Here is a 26,029-nt window from a genome sequence, read left to right on the forward strand (position 1 = left end):
GGAAGGTGATTTTTGCTTCTTTTGCTGCTGCACATACTGGAGAAGGAAAAGCAGCAGGTATGAGCAGAGCTGTGTTTCTCCTTTCCTTCAGACCTGAACAACAGGGACTCTGTTTAGCATTGCTGGGCACTGCCATGCCAGTGAAGCCCCAGCCACACCCTCTGATAGCAGCAAATAAAACCTGATAGGAACATTTCCAGTGGCTGGAATTCAATGCCACAGTGATTCCCAGAAGTTGCTCTGCCAGACAGGCCCTGTACAGATGTGTTCACAAACTGCTGTGTCCTTTTCAGTCAGAAAATGAGGTTCAGATTTTCTGGCTGCTCCTCTTGCTCTGGGCACAGGTCAGTCCAGCCCGAAGCAGAGGCAGAACAGGGGCTGGTTCTATGCCTGTCCCTTCCCACCCAGAACCTGCTGCCCTTCTGGGTGGAGCCCTGTAGGTATTGCTAATTAACAAATAAATTTCTACACATGACAGTGGTTATTATTGCCAAGAGCAGGAAAGAAAAATTAGACAACTAAGTGCAAAATAGAAGTATAAAATTTATTTAAAACCACCCACAAAGTTCTGTGTAATCAGGAATGATACAATTTGTAATAGTCTTTTTAAAAACTCATGACAAGATTTAAAATATATTTTCAATTACAGTATTCATTTAGCCTTATTCAGTTAGGACAATAAAAAAAAAAGAAAGTTTTACGTTCTAAACAGATGAGACACACAAGAAAAATAGAACAGAACAGACAATTTCCACAACGACAATTTTTACATGTATGTTTCAATACTAGTATCAACATTTCAATGCATCTTGCTACATAAACATGAAATCATGTACAACAACTGCTTGCACCAAAAAACATAGCTTAATTAGATCTTTCAAGTAACATGCAGTCACAACTCACAAGTCTTCAAGTACTGCTGGTAAGGGTTCCCTTGTCTGCAAAGAAGATTTTAAGGTTCAGTTTCTCAGCCAGCACAACTGCCCAGCTCCACCAGCCTCAGGGAGCTGGGCTCAGTTACACCAGGGAAGAATCAGGCCCCAAATGGTTTTGTTTTTGTGAGAAAAGAAGTAATTTTTACACTTTCTCCTGGAAATACTGTGACATAATGAAGTGCTTTTTCTTTCTGATTTTTTTCTCCCTGTACATCACCTTTTGCTTAAAAATGTTAGTTTTATGTTCCAGATTTCAATACAGTACGTTGGTAACTGGGAAGAAAACCTCAAACTCAAAGTTGAAAAATAAATATCAAATGCATCCCAAGGAAAGAAAGAAAGAAAGATTGAAAAGAAGAAAGAGAGAAGGAAAAAAACAATGACTTTTTTTTCTTTTGCTTTGGCATAATCTGTTATATTCCCAAAGCAGGAAGGAATTCATTAGCCACTGCATGTCAGTGCAGCATGTCCTTACAAATTCATGTTCTTTCCTAATGACAGCAAATTCTGATCAGTACTTGTGACCTGGCGTGAAATTGTCACATTATGGAGAGCTGTCTCTTCCAAACTGAGCAAATAACCATAGAGTAATTCTCTTTACAAACTGAAATGTATGAATGTTTGCATTGGTTAGAACTGCCTTTCTTTTAGCAGTACTGGGATATCCCATTTGTTCTTCTGGACTCCAATTATTTTTTCATTTAGAGGACAAGAGCATCATGAAGTTCAGCTGCTGCCTTTTGAGTGGCAGGGGTTAGACAGGCATCCACAAGGCTGCTACAAAATCTGTTCTCATTAGGCTCTGCAGTGTACAAATTTCAGAAGGAAAGTACATTTCCTGAATATTTCCTTTTCCTGACACTTTTTCTGAAGGAGAAGTTGGCTCTGCATCCCTGCCATGCAGCGGGGCTGCTGCTGCCACAGAAGCTGCAGGGGCAGCAAGGGAGCTCTGCAGGACTCGGGCAGCAGAGCCGTGCCAGGCTCTCCCTGCCAAGTAGCACCACAGTCAGGGAAGGCAGGAGGTGCTGGCTTCAGCTCTGTGCCCCAAACCCACAGAGTGACACAGCACACAGCTGGGGTGCAGTCAGGACACAGGGGACTTCAGTAGATTGTCACAACCCCAGCTTATATCATCAAGTAAAAGGGATCCAAGTTATGATAAAGGCTAGCAAGTATTTTAAGAAGAACTACCATAAAAATAGCATTTTGGATAATTTTGTGAGATTTCTGGGCTGGCCATTACCTAGAGGTACAAATCTCTTAGCACATTGTCTTTGTAGACAGTGTTGGGCAAAGGACAGCCAATATAAGGAAATATTTCAAACCTGGTAAAACCCAAGCAGGTCTGTTCAACCTCTATTTCTAAACTAAGAACATGAGGATGTTACTGGCCAGTATGTGCACAGTAAGAACACCATGAAATTCATTTCAGATGATTGTACAAACCAGTCATTTGCTAACTGTTTGCTTTTATTTATACTACTGCCCTTTTATGCTCTGATCAGTGTGGTGGATACCCCAAAGGATGTAAGCCAGCTCCATTTAGGGATCCCCTTCATCCTCCCAGTGCAATGCAAAGGACAGCAGCACAAATAAGAATCAGGGCCTCCCTTCTTGCTTTAAGACAACTCCCAAACCCTAGACCCTTTTCCCATTACAATAGAACAAAAATACAGATATACATGTAAAATAATGATCAGGTCACAAAACTTTCCACGACAGCATTAAAATGTTCTGTGCCAACAACTGCACGACTGAACACCCAAAGCAGCACCAAGAGGGGCACAGCTCAGCTGCTCTGGGGGTAACTCTGGAGTTTGGTGCCCACCTGCCCTGCCCACAGCTGCAGCTTCTGAGCAATGTCTGCAAGGGGAGCAGGGTGTGGGCAGAAGCACCACTGGGGTCACACAGACCTGTCACCTTCAGGCACTGAGCACCCCACTGCAGGGATGCTGCTGGAAGATTCTGCCATTGGAACACAAGTGTGTGTGGAAAATGCCATTTTATGGCCCAGCAGAAGAAAGGGAAATACACTGTCTGGAGGAATTAAGGATACAGCACCAAGAAACAACTTGTACCTTTTACAGCTGAAGCTTAGCAGTACAGGGTTGAGCACCATGAGCAGTTGCTGGGATGGTGAACTGGGAACAGGATTGGAAAAAATCCTAAAGTCTTAATTCTCAGAGAGACAAAGAAACATCAATACTGCCACCTCAATACCCTCTAATAAAAGGCAGTAACCACCTTCTTTTCTTCCCAAGCTCCTTCAATTCCATTTTTTGCCACAGAGGAAGAACATGTTTTCCAAGCAGTCCTGTGTTAGTTCAGGCATTTAACATACACTGGATATCTCACAAAGACTGAGCTAAGGTTTAAAGAAGATGCAAAGAAACACTCCTGCTCTTGCAATCATGCAGGGCTGCAGCAGCTGTCTGGTGGCAGGAATGGAGCAGAGCTGTTAAAAGTGACTCAAAAGACAAGAGGACTCAGAGATGCAACCCACAGGAAGAAATCCTGTACTCTGAGAAGGAATGACTTGTCCTTCTCAGGGGATGATGGTTTTGCAAAGTCTCTTTTGTTTGGCTACTTGCAGATACAAGAACAGATTGTAACAACTGCACCAAAAAAAAATCTGAAAATTAACTGGAAAACTGATTATTTGATTTTAAAAACTAAGAAAACAGTGGCTGTGACAGATTATGAAGTGGACATTAAAAAAATCCCACCTGTAATATTCTAGGCTCTGTATGAGAAAATGTGAAGTAAAAACCCTGGAGCTGTCACATCCAGAATATAAAATCAAGGAATCAGACTGGTTTGGATTGGAAGGGACCTTAAAGCTCACCTCCTTCCACCCCCTTCCACCACTCCAGGTTACTTCAAGCCCTGTCCAGCCTGGCCAGGGACACTTCCAGGGATGGAACATCCCCAGGCTCTCTGGGCAGCCTGTTCCAGGGGACTGGATGTAAAAGAAATGGATTTCAGGGGGAGAGTCCAAGGAGAACAGCTCAGTGTGCCACTGCTGATTCCCAAGCAGGACAGAGTGCAGGGGCTCACGGGCAGGCTGGCAGCGTTAGTGCTGAGCCAGGCCTGTGAAGGGAGAAACCCCTGAAGGAGTTACAAGCACTGAAAGCATCCAGCAGCAGGTGACAATGACTGAGCACAGCTGATGGTTTGGAAAGAGCCAAAAGTTGAGCCAAAAATGGAGAAAGCTGGCCAGAGAATCCAGTGAGAGCTGCACAGAGTAAAGGTGGTACCCACTAATCCACACCAGCCATGCTAAGTGATTTTCAGGGACACAACTCAACATCATGTAACACTAAGTCTTCATAATTCAGTCAAGAATGTGACAGTATTAAAAAGTTCTGCCTGTTCTCTAAAAGCACCAGAAAGGCTTTAACAGGGAAGTACAAACACAGAAACTATTCAACCTCTCCTTAGGGGAAGTGATCCATATGTAGCCTGGTGCCTGATCAGGTTCTATTAGAAATCCTTGGCCTTTCAGCAAACCTCGAATGTAAAACTCCTTCCTTGATGTAATCACAATTTTGTAGCAACATCCTAAAGCAGAATGTGGACAACTTGGAAAGGCTGGCTAAACATCAGGTAATCCCAGAGGAGACTGAAACCACTTCCTGAATTGCTGAGAGTAAGTAACCACATCCTCTAGACTGCTGCCACTGGCCACTGTTTAAATTCAAGGAGAATGTTGAGTGTGTCACAGACAAAATAAGCCACTGAATTTAAAGTCAGATGGACTAACAGAAGTGTTAGTATCAAGAAGTACCATGGCAACCACATGTACACAGAAGGCTGACTCAAAACCCAACTGTACCTTCACAGCTTTGCCTGCGATTTAGCTGTGCTGTGCAGAGAGCCACCAAGGCTGAAAGGGCCTTGGAGACCATGGAGTGCCAGCAGCAGCTCCAGCAGCACCAGCACCAGCAGCACCAGCAGCACCAGCAGCAGCACCAGCAGCACCAGCAGCACCAGCAGCTCCCTGTGCTCCCCGTGCTGGGGCAGAGGGCAGCAGGCTGCCCATGACAGCAGCACTTGCTGCCTTGTTTGTGTGTGCACATTGACAATGGGGGCCAACTCTCTCCCTCCTCTGGTGCTTTTTTACACCAGATTATCAGGCAGAGACCAAAGGAGAGATTTCTGCCTGTGGAGGAACTGCAGAAAGGGGTGAATTTGTACCCGATCCCCACAATGAAACACCTCAGTGGCCAGAGCAGTGCTGTGACACTGACACTGCAGGGCAGTACCACACAAAGACATTCCCTCCACACCTCCTCCTGCAAGTCCCATCAACCCCTGCTAAAGCAGCAATTCCCAAAAGTGATGCACTGCTCCTCCTCTGTAAGTGCTACAGACATCACAAAGACCCTAAGCTGAATTTCAGTGACCACAATCAGCCAGAAGGAGTTTCTCCCACACTGCCTGAATGTGTCTGGTGTTAACACACAAAGCATGCAAGTGGCCGTGCAATTGAGTTTTCTGTATCTGAGAGCGCAGCCATTCCCTCCTGATAGCCTAGAAATGACAGGATGTCTATGGAAAAGAAACAATCAGATGTATAAATGGATCACAAAGCTGGTGACTGCTTGATAAATGGAGCTAATTTCAACATTAGAGAAGCTACAAGGGAAGTGAAAGAGCAAGATTGACTCTGAGTTGGCACAAATGTTGGTCCACATCCATCCAATTGAAAACCTCATGGATGAGCCCTTTGGAGTCAGCAGGGCTGCAACAGGACCCAGATTTAATCCACCATATTCAGTTAATACTGCAATGAAATTAAAAAGCTCTTTAAAAAAACCCATACAGTTGTATGGTAGAATCTTGAGTACTAGACAAGTTGTCACTTACCCATGCTAAACACAAAATGTTGCTCCAGATTAACTCAAGTTATTTCTGTTCTACATCTAGAGGAGCCCTGTCATAGGTAACACAAGGACCTTCACCAGCAGTTAACATTCTTAGAAAGTCCTTAAAAAATCTGAATACAACTGTTACAGGTTGGAAGCTGCAAGTATTTGTAAGCAGTTAAAAAGCTTCTTGGATCTTGTGACTAAAGTATGTATAGAAATATTTCTTTCTATTTCCTGCAATACAGCAGCATGTGAACCATCAGTAAATCACTGTTTAACTGGACACAAGGGCAGTGAGTCCCCCAGGGAGCCAAGCAAGCCCTGCTCCTCCCTCCCAGTGCAGCTGGAGCCAGGGGACAGAGGGATGAGACAATGCTGGGGAGTCAGAGGTGCCCTGTGCTGATCATGACAGTTTTTCCTGGCACACTGTAAGAACTGATCCAGAGACAAGCACACCCCACTGCCAGCCCACACTGAATCCATGGGCAGGATTTTCACCCAGAACATTGTGCCAGCTGATGGAAACCCAATAAAACATGCAGGTCTGACCAAGCCAGCTACCTTCATTCCTGATCCAGCTCCTGGTCTGGCTATCCACGAAGGACTTGGGTTAAAACCTAAGAGCAAATTACAAGTGGTTGTGTGGGTTGCAAAGGAAAGAACAGACCCACAGAGTGGAAGATTTCAAGAGATAAACACTGTTATAAAATGATAACCTTACTGAAAACAATGCAATTTGTGTACAAGACTGATAAATATCCTGAAGTGTTACAAGAAATAGCACAGAGTTGTAGAAGCAGTAAATATTTGCATTTCCTATACTGCAGTACAGCAAGAGGAAGGATCAGCTTCTCAAACCACAGCAGGCGGTGGAAGTGCCCAACCTGCCTGGCAGGAGATGCTGAAAAAGCAATTTAGGTGAAAGCCAAGGGAAGAGCACCGTGGGTGATCTGCTGTTGTGTGGGTGATATATTTCTCTCATGTAAGTAACATTAATGAAGTAGTAACTGTGAGTTTAGCACCTATCAGTTAATAGTATTAATTATGTTAACATACACATTTCTTTGTTAGAATTGCCATTGGGCTACCTGTTTGAAGGGATCCTTTCAGATCCACCTTGCAGTGCCTCACTTCTTAGAGGGAAGCTGCTGGTTTTTCAATGGAACATTTTAATCTGAAGTTTCCAGTAAGTTAAATGTGGGCATTTGTAGGAGAAGATTCAAGTAAAAATGATTCACTTTAATGGTATGAACATTTAAAAGGTAGAGATGGCTCTGTAGCTTACCAACTTTGTGTAGGAAATCTGTCACAGCAGAGTGCTGAATTACAGCATTGCAGAAACTGAAGCTGTCAGGGCTCTCAGTGAAACCAAGAAATGAATCTCTGCATGGTGGGACAAGAACATGGCTGAGCAGCTGTGGAATGTACAGCACCCCTGACTGGATGGGCAGCTGCAATTCCTGCTCATCTTCGGCTCACCAAAAATATACAAGTTTGGAAATGGAAATCTAAGGCACACAAAATACCAAAATGATTTGATGTATACTGTATATTACATAGTCAATAAGCATAAAACTGCTGGTACAAAACAATGCCATAATATTGGTTCTGTTTCATCATTATTTACAATCCCTTCATATCCTCTATCTGAAGAACTAATATTAAGCTTCCAACTAAAATTTGCAGCATACCCGGTTTTTACAGGTTTTACTTCAAATAGGTAAGATCCAAAGAACTGGTTCAACTCCTCCACCCTCTGCCATTACCAGCTTTGTCAGCCTGGCCAGGAATGTGCAGAACTGGAGGCAGGATCATGCCCCAGGGATTGCTGCTGCAGCCCTGGCTCCAGAGGAGTCTCCTGGATCTGCCCTGCACCAAAGGATTTGTAGCACCAAGGTCCTGACTGGCTCTGGGTGTCCAACACCCACGCGCCTCGTACCAAACTGCAACGGAGCTCCTGCACTTCAGCTCCTCCAGGGAAAAGCACCTTGTGTGGAAATGAAGCAGATCCAGGCAGCTGACACTCCTCTGGGCAGCAGCACCACGGTAGAACTGTGTCAAGTATGTGATGAGCACGTCCCACAGGCTGAGGCACAGAGGGCACAGCACCACACAGCTCCTCCTGCCCCCAGCCAGCCCACCTGGAAGAAGCTGCAGGATGAGGTCAGTCCTTAGCTATGCTGTCATTTGGTCATTTGTTTCAATAAATAAGTTTAAACAAGAAATACACAGGAGAGGAGAATCAGAAAGAAGAGTGGGATGCTACAGTATTTAAAAGCAATGGAGTGTCTGTTTTTCCTCTGGTTTAGCAAATTCTCCTTTTGTGATATGTCACTTTCTCAACAGAAATGAAGAACATAAATTTCAAGGAAGGGTGTTAACCGTTTCCATGTCAAAAGTATAAATTGCTTCAAAAATTTACAAAACATTTTTGTAAAAAAACTGAACTCAGAAAGTTGGTGAATATAACAGATAGGTTATTAACAAAAACTTTGCTGCTAAATATTAGAAATTTGATTGTTTTCCAACACTTCCTTTGTATTTTTCCCAAATTAATTTTTTCTATCAGAACACAATAAGGCAACTCTAGGGGGTAGCTTTTTATCCCAAAACAATCCTACCCCTGAGGCATTAGGAACATTTGGCTGCCATGTTAACTTAGAAGGCTGGAAACAAATGAGACTGATGCACTTATTGCTCAAAGAAACCATAACAAATGCTGCCTTAAAAAACCAGGTAATATTCATAACTCCCAATAGCAACACACAGATTGACCAGACATCTCCTCTTCCACGTTTGTACACTCTCTTGGAAAAGAATAAAAAGGTTCTATAATTCATAACTGCTTGTTTATATGCCACATAAAATCTTCAGTGAAAAAGGGCAAGTTGAAAACAACCACATATGCTGTCAGCATACATCCTGCACCTGTGACACCATGGAACTCTGCACAGCAAGAACAAAATCATTTCTTCTGTAGAGTATGCACAAACCTTAGACAATATGATCCTTATACTATACTATTTCAAGTTAATTTTAAAAATAGAAAGTGCTTTTAAAATATATATTTACAGCTTAGAAACAACTTCCAGCCATCATTACCAATAACTTCATTCTACTGACGAATCTAAAGAACAAAATTAGTTGGTTTTCTAAAAGATTGGTCTGTAATTTGGACTATACAGCAATGGTTGGAAGTTGTTAAAGCAATGGCACCATGAAGTAATAATTCAGCTTATTTATTTTTAACTGTTTGATGTGGTTAAGCACCAAGAGCTGTGTAGAGCTATAACTGTATAACTTGATTTAACACCATAAAATGTGAACCTGTTAAAATAGCTATAAATGATTTTTGTAGTAAACAGACGATTTAAAGCACCAAAATATAAATTCCTAAAGGTAATAAACTGAATGATTCAATCAAGGTTAATAACCTAACCAAAATCTTTCTTTAGAATGTATTAAAACTATACAACTTTTTTTTTTTTTTTGCTTAAAATGTGCTTGAGCACCACCAAATGTTAAAGTCACAGTTTAAGAAGAAATCCCCCCCCTTTTTTTTTGTTTTTACCTCAGCCTTAGAATGGTTGAGATGAGCAAAGAGTAAAGGACACGAGGCTGGTTCTGTGTGAGCCCTGAAAGCAGCAGCGTGTGCCGGCCCCAGCACGCTACGCCCAGTGGTTGTAGGGCCCTGCCACTCGCGTCAGGGCGTACGAAGACACGGTGATCACGTTGTCCTTGGTCACTGTCAGCGCTCTGCGCGATGGAATTTGGTTGAACTCGTTGTCTTCATAAAAGATATCTCTGTTTTCACCCGGCTGCTTTGCTTTCCTGCTGCTGGAGCCCAGCTCGGCGTTCTCCGTTCCCAGGCGTTCCGCCTCCTTTTCTTTCTCTCGCGCCCTCTCGGCCATCTTTGCTTCCCACATGGCTAAACCGTGTTTTGGCTCATTTAAATTTTTGTGTTGGTAAAAAACTAAAGAAATTCTCGTGGGATGATTGCGGTTGGGTTTTTTGATTGGTGTGGTAGCGTGGAGCTCACGTCTCGCACATTCAATTAAGATAGAACCGTGAGAAGGTGCCACAGCAACCCCACCAATGTCATCATCCAAAAAATTGTGCTCGCTGTCTGACCACAACTCCTCAGCCTTTTCTTCAGAATCAGCTGCCTGTCCCAGTGCACTGCTTTGCTTTACATCAGCACAGTCCAAGTCACAGCTCTGTCCCCCGTGGGAGCTGCCCTTTTCCAGGGGGCACCCATGGGAGCAGTTGGCGGCGGGTGCGAGGGCGTCCTGTGCCAGGGAGCTCGGTGGGAGCGCTGGGTCACAGGAGCTGGTCGGCTCTGGGGGGGCACAGGTGTCCAGCTGAAGCTGGCAGCTCTGTTGGTCTGGCTGCTGCTCAGGTACCGTGGGCAGGGGCTCTGTGTGGCCCGGGGGGCCTGGAGCAGTGACCTGGGGCAGAACGGGCGGCACGCCGTTCACCTCCTCGTCCAGCACAATTCCAGTATAATCCTTCACTGACACATCAAAGCTCTTGCAGCTAACGTAAGGTGGCACGTGAGGTTGCTTGGTACTGCATTCAAAATACCCGTAGGGAACTGAAAAATCTTGTTGAATGTTAGTCACTGCAGTCAGGCCAGACTTGTGTGTGAGAGATGGGTAAGGATGTAAACCATCCACCTTAAAGGGGGAGGAGGCCGTGTACTGCTTCAGTAAAGAGCAATTCTTAGTAGTGTTTGAAGGATGTTTCATGGCATAAAGGTGGTTGGAAGGCTCCATTTTTATCCCAGGTTTTAAAGCATCTGGTTTGTTCCCTAGGAGAAAGAAATGCACACCAAAGTTGTAAGTACTTCTCAATCAATAAAATACCTCTCTTATATTTGCATACTTGCTTTCTAACATGAAAAATGCACACTGATACAGATTTTTCAGAATTATTATTTTTAGCTTTCCAGGAGTATCTCTATGACTGTACACATCTCTCTCTCTATATATATCTCACACATATACACATATACCTATCATATATATATAAAAAATAACCTTGCTCAATTAATGCCTTAACCTTTTCCAGTCAGGCTGCTGGTATATAAAATAGAAAGATATTTCACTGAGGGATGAAGAAAATAAAAGAAAAAATTAAATAACCACTAATTCCCAATTCACGCAGCCCAGGCCTACAGAAATGCTTCCCAGCAGCTGACTGCTGGCCTTCAGTTTTTACATAATTGATGAAATTCAGTCTGAAATTCAGTCTATGAATCAGTTAAAATTCTGGCCTGCCTTAACCCCACATTATGATCAAAGGAAAAAGCATGTTTATGGATCTTGTCCATCACAGCAGAAACAGTTACTGCATTACAATGACTCATGCATTCCAATACTGACTCAGAAATTGCCTTAAAAACAAAGTATCTGGCAAGATGCTCCAGGTAAACCCATCCCTATAAAATGGATTTGGAGTCATGTGATTGGGCTGCCTGGCACCTTCCCATCTAACTGCCCCACCATTTCAGGTCTCTGTGCAGGCATCCTTGTGCAGTTTCTGTCAGCCCTGAACCAGTTTGCAGCCACGGCTGGGCTGGGTTGGGACCAGGCTCCTCCCAGGCTGCTCTCACCATGGGCAGGTTCAGAGCCCAAGGAATGAAGAATTCCACTGGCTCTGCTGGCTCTGCCATGCCCTGCCATGGCTGTGCGTGTTCTGCTGGCAGCTGGCACCACACAGCTCTTGCTTCCTCTCACAGAGCACTGTCAGTGTTCCTTTATTCCCTAAATACACAGAATGGTTCATTGTTTTACACAGTGTAGAAGCATAATTCGTTCTTCTAGTCTGTCTCCTAGTAATTTATAAATCAGTGATGAATTAAAAACATTCCTCCCATAGGAATGCACAAAAGTCAAAGTGGGATAATGACAGGCACAATAGTTAGTATGCAGAAACTGAAAGCTGTATGGGGACATGAGGAGGCCACATCAACTCTATAAAAACCTTTCTGTGAAATAAACCACAAAGTGTTTAATGACTTTAACAGCCCCCACCCCAGGGCAAGGCCTCTGCCCTAGGGATTTTAAACACAGCATTTGAGAATTGCATTCTCCATCACATCAGGAGAGAGACTGTTCTGCGAAAATAAGTTTTAACAACCCTCAGCACTCAATTATGGAAGTGTAGCAAATGGATTTGTTTTTTGAATGTTATCCCCCCAAAATGCAGAGACTTCTTGAAGCACATTTACCTGTTATTCCTTCCCTTAAAAATTCTACATGGGTCTGTGTTCCAGATTGCAAGGCAAGATGTATTTATTACCACCTGTGTGGCAGCTGTCTTTTGCAAAGCAGGCAGTTCCTTATCTCTCTCTGAGTAACCACAATCACTCATCTATTGGGAGGGGACAACTGCTGATAACAGCTATTGAATGTCACTGCATGGCTGATAAGAACTGCAGCATCCCATTGGGAGTTGTGAGCACAGAGGGAGGAGCCAAGCATTGCTACCTGGATACAATCTGGAGATTCTGGAACACCAGCCAAGCATTGCTACCTGGATATAATCTGGAGATTCTGGAGCACCAGCCAAGCATTGCTACCTGGATACAATCTGGAGATTCTGGAGCACCAGCCAAGCATTGCTGCCTGGATATAATCTGGAGATTCTGGAGCACCAGCCAAGCATTGCTACCCAGATATAATCTGGAGATTCTGGAGCACCAGCCAAGCATTGCTGCCTGGATACAATCTGGAGATTCTGGAGCACCAGCCAAGCATTGCTGCCTGGATATAATCTGGAGATTCTGGAACACCAGCCAAGCATTGCTACCTGGATATAATCTGGAGATTCTGGAACACCAGCCAAGCATTGCTACCTGGATATAATCTGGAGATTCTGGAGCACCAGCACGGCTTCTCCAGCATTCCCCAGAGGAACAGCAGCTGCCTCTTCTCCCACTGGATCTTCAGAGGCAGAATCCATCCTTCTCTACAGGATCCCTGCTCCAACAGAACCACCCCTGACACTGCAGGAGGGCTGAGCCACATTTCCAATGGGACTGCCACCAACAGCCTGACCCACAGGGTGTCAGGTTGGGTTCTGACTCTGGCAGTGTTGGTTTAGTTCACTGCATTGTTTATTTTATCTTTTTATTCTCTTCCCTATTAAAGAACTGTTATTCCTGCTCCCATATTTTTGTTGCCTGAGAGCCCCTTAATTCAAAATTTATAGCAATTGGTGTGTGGGGGGGAGGTTGTTCACATTCTCCATTTCAGGGGAGGCTCCTGCCTTCCTTAGCAGGCACCTGTTTTTCCAAACCAAGACAGTCTGGATGTCTCTTATGAAATGAAATTCAAAATTACAGCAGATGAGCTCGTTTCCCTCTCTTCTTCCTAACAGGCTGTGCTTTAATTGTATTTATTTTTCACCAGCTAATCACAGAGTTTAAGTCCATGGCTTCTTCCATCTCTTCCTTCTTTTCTGCCTCTCAGGAGTGGCCAGTGCCATGCAGCAGCCCTTCCCAGGAGGCCTCACCTGGGATGTGACACCGGGCACAGCCCAGCCTGGCACAGCCCAGCCCTGGCACAGCCCAGCCTGGCACAGCCCTGCACTGCCCACGGGCACAGGAGCCACCAGGGCCTCCTGGCACCTCCCTGGCAGCTGGCAGCCTGCCCTGCCCTGCTCCTGCCACAGCCCTGCAAGGGACATGCCACCTGATGAAACCTGGGGCTTTTCCACAGCTCTTGCTGTGCAGCAGTGTCCATGCCATTGCCAGGGAAGGGTCACAGCTCAGTTCTGAGGAAGCCATTGTCTGCCACAGGAATGGAGAACACAGCTCTTGTACTTCAAAGTGACACAAATTCAAGGGCTTATTTAGGTCAACATTCCAACAATGTTCTTTCAAGATGGTCAAACTGCCGTTATTTATTAGAATAAGGGAACTTGGAAATATTTCATAGGTGTTCACAGACCACCAACAAACTATTTTTGGGTGGTCACCTGGGGTTTATTCTGCCCCATGAGACAACACTGGCTGCAGTGACTTGTTCATTAAGCCCTAAAATGCAGAATATACAAGTGGTTTACTTTGAAGGGGCTTTTCCCTCCCATCAGATGTGTAACAGAACACAGAATCAGAACAGACTGGTAGAATTTCCCAAGTATCACTCACCTAAACAATGCAAAGCGTTGCCAAGATTTTCTGGGGCTTCAGTTTTCAGTTTTACTGGTGTTGAATATTTTTTATCTATTAATGGCTGCTTTTCACTCGGGGTCCTCCTTGTGTCTGGTTTCTTTTTCTTGGCGGCTCTGAGAGGCTCAGCCAACATCCTCACTTCCCTGGGGAACGCTGTGAGCACCTGGATGGCTCCGGCTTTGATCTTGGCCTCCAGGCCCTCCTCGGTGCCAAACTCGTCGGTCTGGGAGATCTTGTACAGCGGCAGCACGTGCAGCTGCTCGTCGCTCGGGATCACCCCCACTCTCCTGTTGTCCTCCTTGGTTAGGGTGCACACCTGCCAGGGGCACAAGGGCCACAGATCATCCACAGCACAAGGCAGCAGCTCATCAAGGCTCAGGCACTCATCCTGGCCTCCACTGCTGACTCCTGCTCTGAGGCCTCAACACCAGGGGGCTTTAATGCAAACAGCTGACAAATGATTGGACAAATTACTTGCCAGACAAATAGCATCATCTGTGATGACACAGAAAAACTGTCATATTTTAAGATCAAGGCACATGTCTTTGACAAGAAAGTGAAATTTTGTCTCAGCTTACAGTATGCCAACCTTGGTAAATAATCTCAGCTGTAAATATACTGCAAAGTTCCTAAGCATTCCAGTTTTTTTTTTTTTTAATGCATAAATACATAATTGATGTTCACATTCATTTTTAAGGATTATAAAATATGAAAAATTATTTTTGCATGAAACAAAAAGTGTTTATGATCTGGAATTAATTCCATGATTTGGAATTGGTTTTGGTTTCGGTTGGTAAATGAAAAACCCCAAACCAGCACCGTCACTCATACCGCTCTATACATTTTGCAAATCTCAGCTCTAACTCCCTCCTTCTCTCAACATTTTCTTAAATCAACACCCCACTGTAATTAACTCACAGGACCCAGGAAATGTTCTCTTAGGCCACTGCCCTACTTCCTGTTATTCTGAGCTGTGAGATACTGGAGCCCAGAGCAGAGTGCTGATTACATCCAGTTTGATGAGCTCACATCAGAAACAAGAATAAATATTCCAATTTACTGCAATAGTTTTCTTGTTGTCATTACAAATGCTGAACCTTTCCAGCACTCCTTGAGTTCCAGCTGTTACCAACACCAACCCATCCCCTAGAGAGCAGCACTGACACTGGCACTGCAGTCCCTGGGGTCACTCCCAAGGGATGGCAACAGCTCTGTGTGCCTGAGCCCTGGCACAAACATTCACCCCTGAGCCCTGGCACAAACATTCACCCCTGGGCACTGGCACAAACATTCACCCCTGGGCCCTGGCACAAACATTCACCCCTGAGCACTGGCACAAACATTCACCCCTGAGCCCTGGCACAAACATTCACCCCTGGGCCCTGGCACAAACATTCACCCCTGGGCCCTGGCACAAACATTCACCTTCTGCAGCTCTGGCACAAACATTCACCCCTGGGCACTGGCACAAACATTCACCCCTGAGCCCTGGCACAAACATTCACCCCTGGGCACTGGCACAAACATTCACCCCTGAGCCCTGGCACAAACATTCACCTTCTGCAGCTCTGGCACCTCCATTCCCAAGGCACTGCTACATGGCTGGAATGCCCTACATGGATACCATGGCTGAGGGAAGCTGCTGCCCCACAGGAGTCACTAACTACACACAGAAAGGAACAGGAGCACCATCCAAGGATGAAATTATATTCCCTAAATGGAAGTTTAGCATTCCATCATTCTGCAGGCTCAATCTGACACCTATCATAAACAGTCAATCCAATTTCCCAATCTTCTCACCATTCCTAACATTCCAGGGGAGAAGAATGTTATTATTTAAGGGATGAAAAAAAACCAAACATTTTTTTATTTCATAGCACAGCTTTTGCATAAAGGCATCACACAATTATTTCTAGAAAAATAAAAGTACAGAAACACAAACTAAAAAATCCTGAACCAAAAACATGGTGGGTCGGGCTTATCAACAGCTCTATGCAAAGCTTGGCAGTTGCAGAGCAGCAAAAGGAGGAAATGTGGGAGGCAGAGAGGAGGAAGAGCTTTTCAGGAGGCAGTGGGAAGGATGCAGAGGGGCTCCAGGGCAGTCAGCAGCTGCTTTGTAGCACTCACTGAGGTACTCACCTCCTCTGGGCAGCCTCTGCACCAGGAGGCAGAGTCAGAGAAAACAGAAGTTGTTCAGTGAGCAGCACTGGAACCTCGCTGCCTGCGGGCTCTGCCAGCCACGCTCGCACAGCCCAGGCCCAGCAGGGCTCCTGCTCCCACCCTGCCTGGCACCTCCTCCCTGCATGCAGCCCCCAGCCCAGCCCAGGGACACTGCACAGCCCACAGCAACCACTGCAGAGCCCAAAGACAACTCTGCTCCTGCCAAGGTCAGTGACACCTGCTGAAAGTGGCCAGCAGGTGCCACTTTATTCAGGGAGGGTGAGAGGGCTGCACATACAGGGAGCATCATTATATAGGGATGGTGTGTTTAGAGAGCCCAGTGCACTGTCCCTGTGGGCACCCAGGGCATCCCTCTGGCTGTGCTGAGCAGCCCAGACCCTGCCAGGGGGCTCACAGAGCCCACAATGCCCCTGTGGTTTGGTTGTGGCCCATGGAGCAAATTATCAACCTTAGATGGAGATCAGCAAGCCACAACAGTTTAGGTAGAATAATAGTGAAGTTATCATGGGGTGGAAAAGTAGATTTTACGGTTTCTGGTATGGGGGTTCAGGGGGCAAGATGGAGGGAACTGGGTGTGTCCAGCCTTTCTCCTTCTTCTTCTTGGCCTCCATCTCCTGCTGTGATGGTGGCACTTTTGGACTAGTTTAGAGTAGAAGCTCACTGTCTGACATAGGTGATAGGTATTGGAAAGTAAATTGTAAATATTGTACACATAGTTTTTAGTATAAAGACATAACACCACCCTGGGACAGGCAGAGTGCCTCTGTCTGTCGAGCTGAGCTGACCTCATCAGGGCAGGAGAAAGAATTTTATCAATAAGAACAATAAACAACCTTGAGACTGAGAAATGAAGAGCCCTGACTCCTCCTTCAAGCACCAGGCTGGGAAAAGAGACTTTTAACATTCTCGGGGTCGCAGTGACCCAGAAACACCCCAGGATTTCCCCTTCTAAATGATAAACAAAAGCAGTAATAAAGTCAGCATGGAGGGGCCTGGCTGCCTCTTGTTTTCACCAGAAAATGGGCAGTGGTCTTTTAGAATACCATGTCCAGCCTGTGTCTGGCCCAGGCACTAGTCTGAAAGAAGTCTTGAAGGTTCAATCCACAATATTTATTATTTTGAATATTGAGACCCTCATCCAATTGACAATTATAAATTTCCATGCAAAAGCCAACATCTTATGGAACAAGAAAGATGAAGAACTGTTCTGAGGAACTGAACAAGATGAGGGCTGTACTGTATTGACACAACTGTGCTGCAAGAACTGTCAACTCCAGCACACCCTGGATATTAAATACTGACTTCAAACACATATTAGGAAATTCATGTATAACCAAAATGGTATCCAGATCTGAAGATCAATACATCTACAGCCTAAATGCCATAACACCAATTTTAATACTTTCACAGTTAGTATCCCCTTAAAATATTTTAACATGAAAGTAAGGGTGCTAGGGCAAACAGATAACTGAAAATAATGATATGAGAAAACCAGCCATAAATTCAGGTAGTACAGATTAGCTAAAAACTTACAGCTAAAGGTAGTAAATCATCAATTCAGAATTTTCTGCTTAAAAAAATACTCCAATATTCAAATCTGTGCAAAATATTCCATTAAGGAATTTAGGAGCCATTGCTGAGAAGTGAAAAGCAGAATTTTCCATTGCTGCAAACTGACCAAAATGAAACACAAGCATGAGAAAGCCATCAAGTCTGTTAGAGGCCATTTACAGCATGAAGCTGCATATCCTGCTACTCTGCTTTTTCCAGAACAGGCAGCTAAACCATCCAGGATGCTCAAAGGCCAAAGAAGTGTTGGCCAAAAGGTTTGTTTAGCTTTCCAATGTGCTTGGTGATCAAACTCATCACCTATTCTGGGTTTAGTGATGTCATGGTGAAAGTTGCATGTTTATGAAACTTGATTACTATTCTTTTCATTTAAACATCAAATGCAGCAGGAACTCAGTGCAATCCCCTGCAGACATCCCTGTGCAGCCACACAGCTCCCAGTGTGTTACTCTGGCTCTCTCTGATGTGCCTGTGTCCTCCTGAACCCCACATGCAGCAATGATGGAGCTTTTCCACTGGGTTGCAATAACAGATGGTTCCCATTCAGGTTTCAGCAGTCAAACAGCCTTCCCAAAGCTGGGAGATGGAATCAGGTTCCATTCCTGAGATGGAATCCCCTCCCTGAGCACTGAGACACAGTGGGTGCCCCTGGGGGCTCAGGGGCTCCTGCAGCCCTGCCCACCATCATGGATAAAACTGCTTTGCTTTTCCTTTGCAGCCAGCACAAACCACATTGTTCTCCTGACCTGAACAAGAGTATGCAGGTCAGAACCAGAGCAGGGAACCCCAAACTTCTCCTCCTTTTGCCCACCTGATGCCCCCAGGCTGTGCCATCAGACACAGGTGCAGCCCAGAACTGCTCCCTGGAGCTCACAGGTCAGCAGAGTGACCCTCTCACATTTCTCCATTTGCACAATAGAAAAATCAAACAGAAATTCCTCTTCACAGGCCCAGGGATTCATCTTCCTCCTGTCTGTGATAAACTGAAGCACCAACTGAAGCCCCTGGAGCTGCTGCAGCCCCCAAAGTGAGCAGGGGGTGCAGACAGTGGTGTGACCACGCACAGCCCCCCTGCCAGCCACTGCCAAGGCCTGGAGCCCCCTGCCAGTGCTGTCATGTGCCAAAATACACCCAGGCATGGCAAAAGCAGAGCGTTTGGGGGTTTACCTGAACCCCAAAGAGTTTGCTGACAGACTGGTGATTGTCAGTACTTAGCTCTACTGCCAGTAATGAATTACAGATTGTAGGTGCCCTCAAAACAGAGATTTATCTTCCTCCCCTTCTTCCCAATGTCTGCTGCAGAACTGCAGCTGGTGTGTCCTTCCTCAGCCCAGCACCAAGGGCCCTGCCCCAAGGATGAGCAACACCCACACACAAACTGCAGAACCAGCAGCAGCCTTTGTGTCCCAGTCACTTCCAAACCCCAGAAAGAACACTGCCAGTGCCTTGAATGGATCCCCACAGCTGTGAAGAACATGGCCCTTCACAGCTAATCTGATAAAGGAACAGAAGTCCTCACATTCCACAGCCTCCATCAATAGCTATAAAGCTTTTATCTGTGTTGCCCATTTAGCTTCACATCCATAAGGAGCAAGCACCCTACACTGCAGCTGTAACACACATCAGTGGCCCTTAGGAGAACTTAAGAGATGACAAAAGAGTCTAAGTAAAAATGAATGGTACATTTATTGCCTTAAAGGTTCTTTAAAAACTCCCTTTGTAGGCAGAAATTATTTCTGCTTCTTTCAACAAACACATTAGTTTACATCTCTGTAGAACTGTCATTGTACTCCAGAGCAAGCAGGGAGTGTTTGATTTCAGCTTTCTACCAAAAGCAGGGTCAATTCAGAGCTTGACTCGCTAGCCAGACACAATGTTTAGCAACTCAAATCTTCAGTGCTAATTACCATGTAACAGCAATCCCCAATTTGTGTAGGTTAAGGTCTGCTATTCTCTCTTGTATCTCCAGAGGGCATTTCCAAGACCCTCCCACTGCTAACACAAACTTTACAGGATGATTAATTTTCAGAGTCACATACAAATAGTGCAGCTGATCAAACACACAACTGAGAAAAATGCAAGAATGTTTTAAAATACATTCTTTTAAGTGTACAGTAAACTTATTCCTTATTATTAACCTAATTTAAGTCCTTTGCTGAACTTATGTCTGTGCCTGGTTTAAACAATTTGAATAGACTCTGTTTTCCTTTTCTTTGGGTGGCCCATGCAGAATTCCTGTGGTACTTGCACTAAAAGTGATTTACCAATGATGAAGGGAGAAAACAAAAAGGTGTCACAATAACAGAGCCAGCAGCGTTTGCAATTATCAACTCACAAGGCATTTACTTTAACCTTTTTAGCCTAGAAGAACTTTAAATTTTATAAATAAAGATTTTGTGTTCCTGTAAGGGGAAAGGGAAGAAATCTTAACAACACTAACAAGATGACAAGTACACTCTGTAGGGACCTTAAAATGTAAGGTGTGACAAGCAGTTAAAAAAACCCCTGAAACATAGTAAAGTGATGGATGCTGGAGGTTTCCAGTGCAGGGTAAATTGTTCTCATTCTGTTCATGATGAGAAAGCAATCTCTGGGAGAGCTGTCACCTCAGAATTGTACCTGCACTCAGTACATTTTACAGACAAAATGTAAATATCCCCTCCATCATGAGCAGTGATTTATAAGAAATCATCATGTATTTTAAGCCTTGTAGGCAGTCCCACCTTCTGGAACCAGGCAGGAATGCAGGAGGTGCTGGTATCACTGCACTAATTTCTTCTTCTGTCCTTACCACATTTCCTATGGTATTACCAGAAGATTCTGCCAGATATTATCTGGCAGAACTGGGTGGAAAGTGACAGTGATGAGCACACAGTGACCTTGCACAAGTTGTTCCATGTTTCTGAGCCTTGGAACCACGTGCAAACACCCACACACAATCCATGAAGCATCAACACCAGCAAGGACCATGTGAAGCTGAAATGGCAGCAGGTGCTTACAGATAAATGCAGTTCTAGAACTATTCCCCAATAATTCCACAAAAAAGGCTTAATTGTCCCTCCAGCTGCTTCTGGCCATAATTTATGACTTTTTTGGGATCCATATGGCAAAATGAGTAGCAGACTCAGCTGCCATCTTGTCTCTAATTCAGGAGGTAATGGAGCACTCAGAACATCTAAACTAAACTTCATCAAAGAGCATATAATGTAGTTTGTCTGACAAGGAGGTCTCATTTCCAAGTTTAGAATCTCTAAGGGCATCAAATTCCTATGCTTCAGAAGCAATTGTGCAATGCATACTGCCAACACTAAGCAAAAATAACAGTCAATTGATGACTGCACTCCTGGTGGATTCCCAGAGCTGCTTCCATACTTTAAAGGAATGGACCTTTGCTCCCCTTACAACCACAAATTAACATTAAAACAACTTTACCAGTCATTTCACTGCTGTCACATAGAAATGGTCAGTGTTAACTATAGGTGTAAATGCAACACTTTATTGAATCACAGCAACACAATAATTCAGTTTGCATTCCTTAAAACAAAAAAAAATCTAGAGTAAGCAGAGATTTCAGATAATTTTTTTGCAGATATACATCCTTTGATAGATAGGGAAGTTACTGTTGTTACCTGCACTGCTGTACAAGAAGTCACCCTCACTATTCAGAGCACTGGGATGCTCCAGCTGCTCAAAGAACACTGCCAGTTGTATCTTTTCTGCCTTGACCTTCTCTTTCTTCAACACTATGGTCTTAATTTCTCAAAGATCACTTAATTGAGTAATTCCCAACCAATTTTCTCACTGGTAATCCATCAAGGCATATAATACAGCCACACCAATCTGTGGGTTTTCCTTTCATACTGAGATTTAAAGACTGTAATGGTCACCTGGCTCCACTGTCTGCTTCCTGACCTGTATCTACACTAACAAGGAACCTGGTAGGTGCCCAGTGCAAGAAAGAGTGAATTTGGTGAGCCTGGGGGAGGTAAGTTGCTAATTAATCAGTTTGCTTTAGCTCTCCCTCCACAGAGGTCTGTCCAGCTCCTTGGTTAGACAATCACTTCCCTTTAGCATCAGCCCTTTCCCAGGAAAAACTGACCTGCCCTCTGGCCAGGCCTCTCCTCAGGAGCAGGAGTCTTTAGAGAATGAAGGTATTTTGTAGGAGGGATCACTCACATCCCCCTTTTGATCTGTTCTGCAATAAAATGAACTCATGCCCTCCGTAGACAGTAACAAATATATACAAACAGAATGAGCATCGATAATGGCAACGTGCAGTGAACTGTGAAAGCACTGCAATGAAATGAGCCCACAGCAGCAGCACGCTGTGGGAGCAGTGAGGAGGGCAGGGTACGTACCACGGTGCTGCCGTTGTGCATGTTGTGCGTGTCCTTGTGGGCGTGGGCACAGAAGTCGATGCAGGCGGTGACACCCGAGAAGGGCCGGCCGTCCTTGCAGCCCAGCCGGCAGTCGGGGCCCATGTGCTCGTTTTCCACCTGCAGGGAGAGAGAGCAAACTGCAGGCACTGAGAGTGCTGGGCAACCCCACCAGGCACCCACAGCTCTGGGACACCATCAGGGCAGCCTTTTCCACCTCAGGGAGAGAGCAAACTGCAGGCACTGAGAGTGCTGGGCAAGCCCACCAGGCACCCACAGCCCTGGGACACCATCAGGGCAGCCTTTTCCACCTGGAGAGAGAGCAAACTGCAGACACTGAGAGTGCTGGGCAACCCCACCAGGCACCCACAGCTCTGGGACACCATCAGGGCAGCCTTTTCCACCTGCAGGGAGAGAGAGAGCAAACTGCAGACACTGAGCACTGAGAATGCTGTGCAGCCCCACCAGGCACCCACAGCTCTGGGACACCACCAGGGCAGCCTTTTCCACCTGGAGAGAGAGCAAACTGCAGGCACTGAGAGTGCTGAGAGTGCTGTGCAGCCCCACCAGGCACCCACAGCTCTGGGACACCATCAGGGCAGCCAAGCAGACTCAGGGGTTCATGTTTTCCTGTGAAATATGGAACATCTGTGGCTGGATGCCAGTAAGATAATCAGGTCAGCCACAATCAAATGTCTTGGATAGAAAAACATTTTATTTACAGCATTATCTCTCAGCATTTTTCACAGATAAAAATATGGCACTACTTAAGCACCAGGAGTAGCTTAAGCAGCTCAAGTAAAGAGGGGCAGTGTGTGGACACCTGCCAAATGCACCAGGATTCCAAAGGCACAGCCACCAGGAACACCCTCTGGGGCTGCTCCTTGGATTGAAACTGTTCATCAGAGCTGGATCTCACACACCCACCTGGTTCTGGAAAGCTTCTGGAGCAAGCTTCTTATAAACCGGAGCCACATCAGTAGCCAACGTTTGCAAATTGTTTTCAAGAAGTTCCTCCTGCAGGGAAAGGCAACATTTGGTGCTGCAGCTTGCTTTAAAACAATCTCAGCCAGTTTAGACATGCCCAACAAGTCAGCTTCTAGCTCATATTTTATTAAACTGACTGTTCTGCTGCCCTTTGTCACCAACCATAAATGCCTGCTTTTGCATGAGTAACCCATCAAAGCTGTTAAACAGAAATCAGCCAAATAACAACAGACAATACCTGCTAGGTCAGAGCAACCCAGCACTCAGAACTGATTTCTGCATCACTTTCCACATGCAGCCAAGGAGTGAGGTGTGTTGCACACAAAATCACAGAAGTGACATCCAGAGGAGAAAAATCACACCCCAAGCTGAGTGGGGATGGAAGCCCAGGCCTTCTGTTGGTGTTTTGCTTATGGAGCCTCAGTCTGTGCTGACACCATGTGAGAAACTCCTAATGGCATTTATCTTCAGCTCTTAGGTCTTCTCTGAGGCACTTTTCTCATTTTCTGATAACTGTTTTGTTCTTTGGAGGGGCAAAATCAGGACTTAATGGAAGTAACTACTAGATTCAGAAATAACATTCCCTTTATATGGCTGATCCATATAAACACAGAATTAGCTAGGTGGGCTTCCACAGCAGTGTCATATTTAAGCTCTTATTTGTAGAAACAATCCCTAAATTCTTATCCTAAGTTTTTGCTTTTCCAGGAAAACCACCAACCAACTGGGAAAGCAGAGGGCAGTGACAGACTCCCTAATTTCTTTTCTTCCAAGGACCAAGCTTTGAGAGAACTGCAGCTTCAGTTTCTCACAGTGCATAGTGCAAAATGAAGCAAGCTGTTATTTCTTATTTTAAAAAAAACACTTATCACCACACACTGTAAACACCAACATAAACACCAGGAGACTTTGCTTTTTTCAATGGGATGTTACATTACAAGATGATGCTGTATTTTTAACTTGTACTAAAGCCAGCTTTATCAGCTGTAAATGGCTACCACAAGGTTTTCTGAACCACAGTGAAGTTAATGTGGTTAGTTAATGTGGTTAATTATCCATCCTACCAGGAGGATATCTACCCTAGGAACCATTCTTTCCTCAATATATTACACTCTTAACCTTCTCTCATTCAGCATACAGAGAAAATGCATGCACAGAATGCTCCATGCACAGCATCATACAGGGGATAACCTAAACACACAGGCAAAGGACAGAGAAGGAACAGGATCCCTAAAGTGCAAGGATGCCCAATAAATACATTTTCCTATTAAGTGGAAGTTCATAAAACAAATTCCCTCTTGAGACAAGCAGAGCTGGGTTTGGCTGCAGAGCCTCAGGAAGGTGCTCAGTGAGGAGGGCAGAGGGGCAGAGTGCTGTGCTGAGGCAGAAGCCCCCCTCAACCCTAGTGAGGTTTGTGGGTACCCAGTGAGGTTTGTGAGTACCCAGTGAGGTTTGTGAGTACCCCAGTGAGGTTTGTGAGTACCCCAGTGAGGTTTGTGGGTACCCCAGTGAGGTTTGTGAGTACCCAGTGAGGTTTGTGAGTACCCAGTGAGGTTTGTGAGTACCCCAGTGAGGTTTGTGAGTACCTAGTGAGGTTTGTGAGTACCCCAGTGAGGTTTGTGGGTACCCCAATGAGGTTTGTGAGTACCCCAGTGAGGTTTGTGGGTACCCCAATGAGGTTTGTGAGTACCCCAGTGAGGTTTGTGGGTACCCTGATGAGGTTTGTGAGTACCCCAGTGAGGTTTGTGAGTACCCCAGTGAGGTTTATGTGAGGTTGGAGCCCCAATGAGGTTTGTGAGTACCCAGTGAGGTTTGTGGGTACCCAACAGGTTTGTGAGTACCCTATCAGGTTTGTGAGTACCCAGTGAGGTTTGTGAGTACCCCAGTGAGGTTTGTGAGTACCCCAATGAGGTTTGTGAGTACCCCAGTGAGGTTTGTGAGTGCCCCAATGAGGTTTGTGAGTACCCAGTGAGGTTTGTGAGTACCCAGTGAGGTTTGTGGGTACCCCAGTGAGGTTTGTGAGTACCCAGTGAGGTTTGTGAGTACCCCACAGCTCAGGGGAGACTGAGGGCTTGCTCTCATGTGCATGAGAAATACCTCATGAACCCTTTCAGGGCAACAAGTCAGGAGCTGGGAGCAATATTTACCTGCAGTGAATCAAGTGACATCTTTAAGAAGGGATGTTTCACACTGTGTGTACACAGAAAGATTTCTGCAACCCCAAGAGTGCCCAAAACATGCCAGCTGTGCCAGCAAAGATGTGGCACTTTTACCTAGGAGATCCATAGGGAATGGGGTTACACACACCTACAGGCACAACAAAAGGCACTTTGGAGTCACCCTGAGAAGTCTCTGCTCACCAGGCAGTAGTTACCAGCTTACAGCACCTTTATTCCTTCCTCAGGAAAATATTTCAATGTAAAGTAACTAACGTGGTTGGATTTTTTTAGAGGTTTGTTACTTCACATAAACCATCACTGTTTTCTGTGCTGCCTCACATTTATGGCATCACTAACACTCATAAGCAGCAATTTTGGTATCATTTCACTGCACTTCATTTTAGTGTATTAATTCCTTCAAAACTATTTAGAAAACATGCTGTCCACAGAAAAAACCAGTTTATTCTTGGTGACAGAGGGGAGCCCAGGCTGTCAGCTGGTCCTACAACAGGAAAGCAGTGCAACCCCAAGGTACAACATTTTCTGTGCCAAGGCAAAAGGCCTGAAACCCTGAGCTGCAAGCTTGGCCCCTAGAAAAGGCTGTTACTTACAAAGAATTAAAATTTCACACAGAGTTACACAGTGAGCTAAACAGGCATGCACAAAAGCATTCAGCATCATTTTATGGTATATAAATACATAGTAATCATTCCACTGAATGAAATCTCAGTGTCATTTATTCTAAATACTACAGCCACAAAAACTTTGTTGG

At 45.1% G+C, this 26,029-nt stretch overlaps 1 protein-coding gene across 2 annotated transcripts in view; it reads right to left on the reverse strand.

Annotated features, from left to right (window-relative positions):
• Window positions 1-523: 523 nt before the first annotated feature.
• The window catches only part of TET1 (tet methylcytosine dioxygenase 1), a 62,471-nt gene continuing 36,965 nt past the window's right edge, over window positions 524-26,029 (reverse strand). For both annotated transcript variants that reach the window (XM_064717259.1, XM_064717260.1), the window contains 4 exons: window positions 23,039-23,128; window positions 22,094-22,231; window positions 13,962-14,301; window positions 524-10,616 (listed from right to left, as the gene is read on the reverse strand). In XM_064717259.1, the coding sequence (XP_064573329.1) occupies window positions 9,475-10,616; window positions 13,962-14,301; window positions 22,094-22,231; window positions 23,039-23,128 (1,710 nt within the window). In that variant the 3' untranslated portion in view covers window positions 524-9,474. The remainder of the gene's footprint in view (window positions 10,617-13,961; window positions 14,302-22,093; window positions 22,232-23,038; window positions 23,129-26,029) is intronic.

The sequence above is a fragment of the Zonotrichia leucophrys genome, chromosome 6 (assembly GCF_028769735.1).
Source record: "Zonotrichia leucophrys gambelii isolate GWCS_2022_RI chromosome 6, RI_Zleu_2.0, whole genome shotgun sequence".
Taxonomy (NCBI): domain Eukaryota; kingdom Metazoa; phylum Chordata; class Aves; order Passeriformes; family Passerellidae; genus Zonotrichia; species Zonotrichia leucophrys.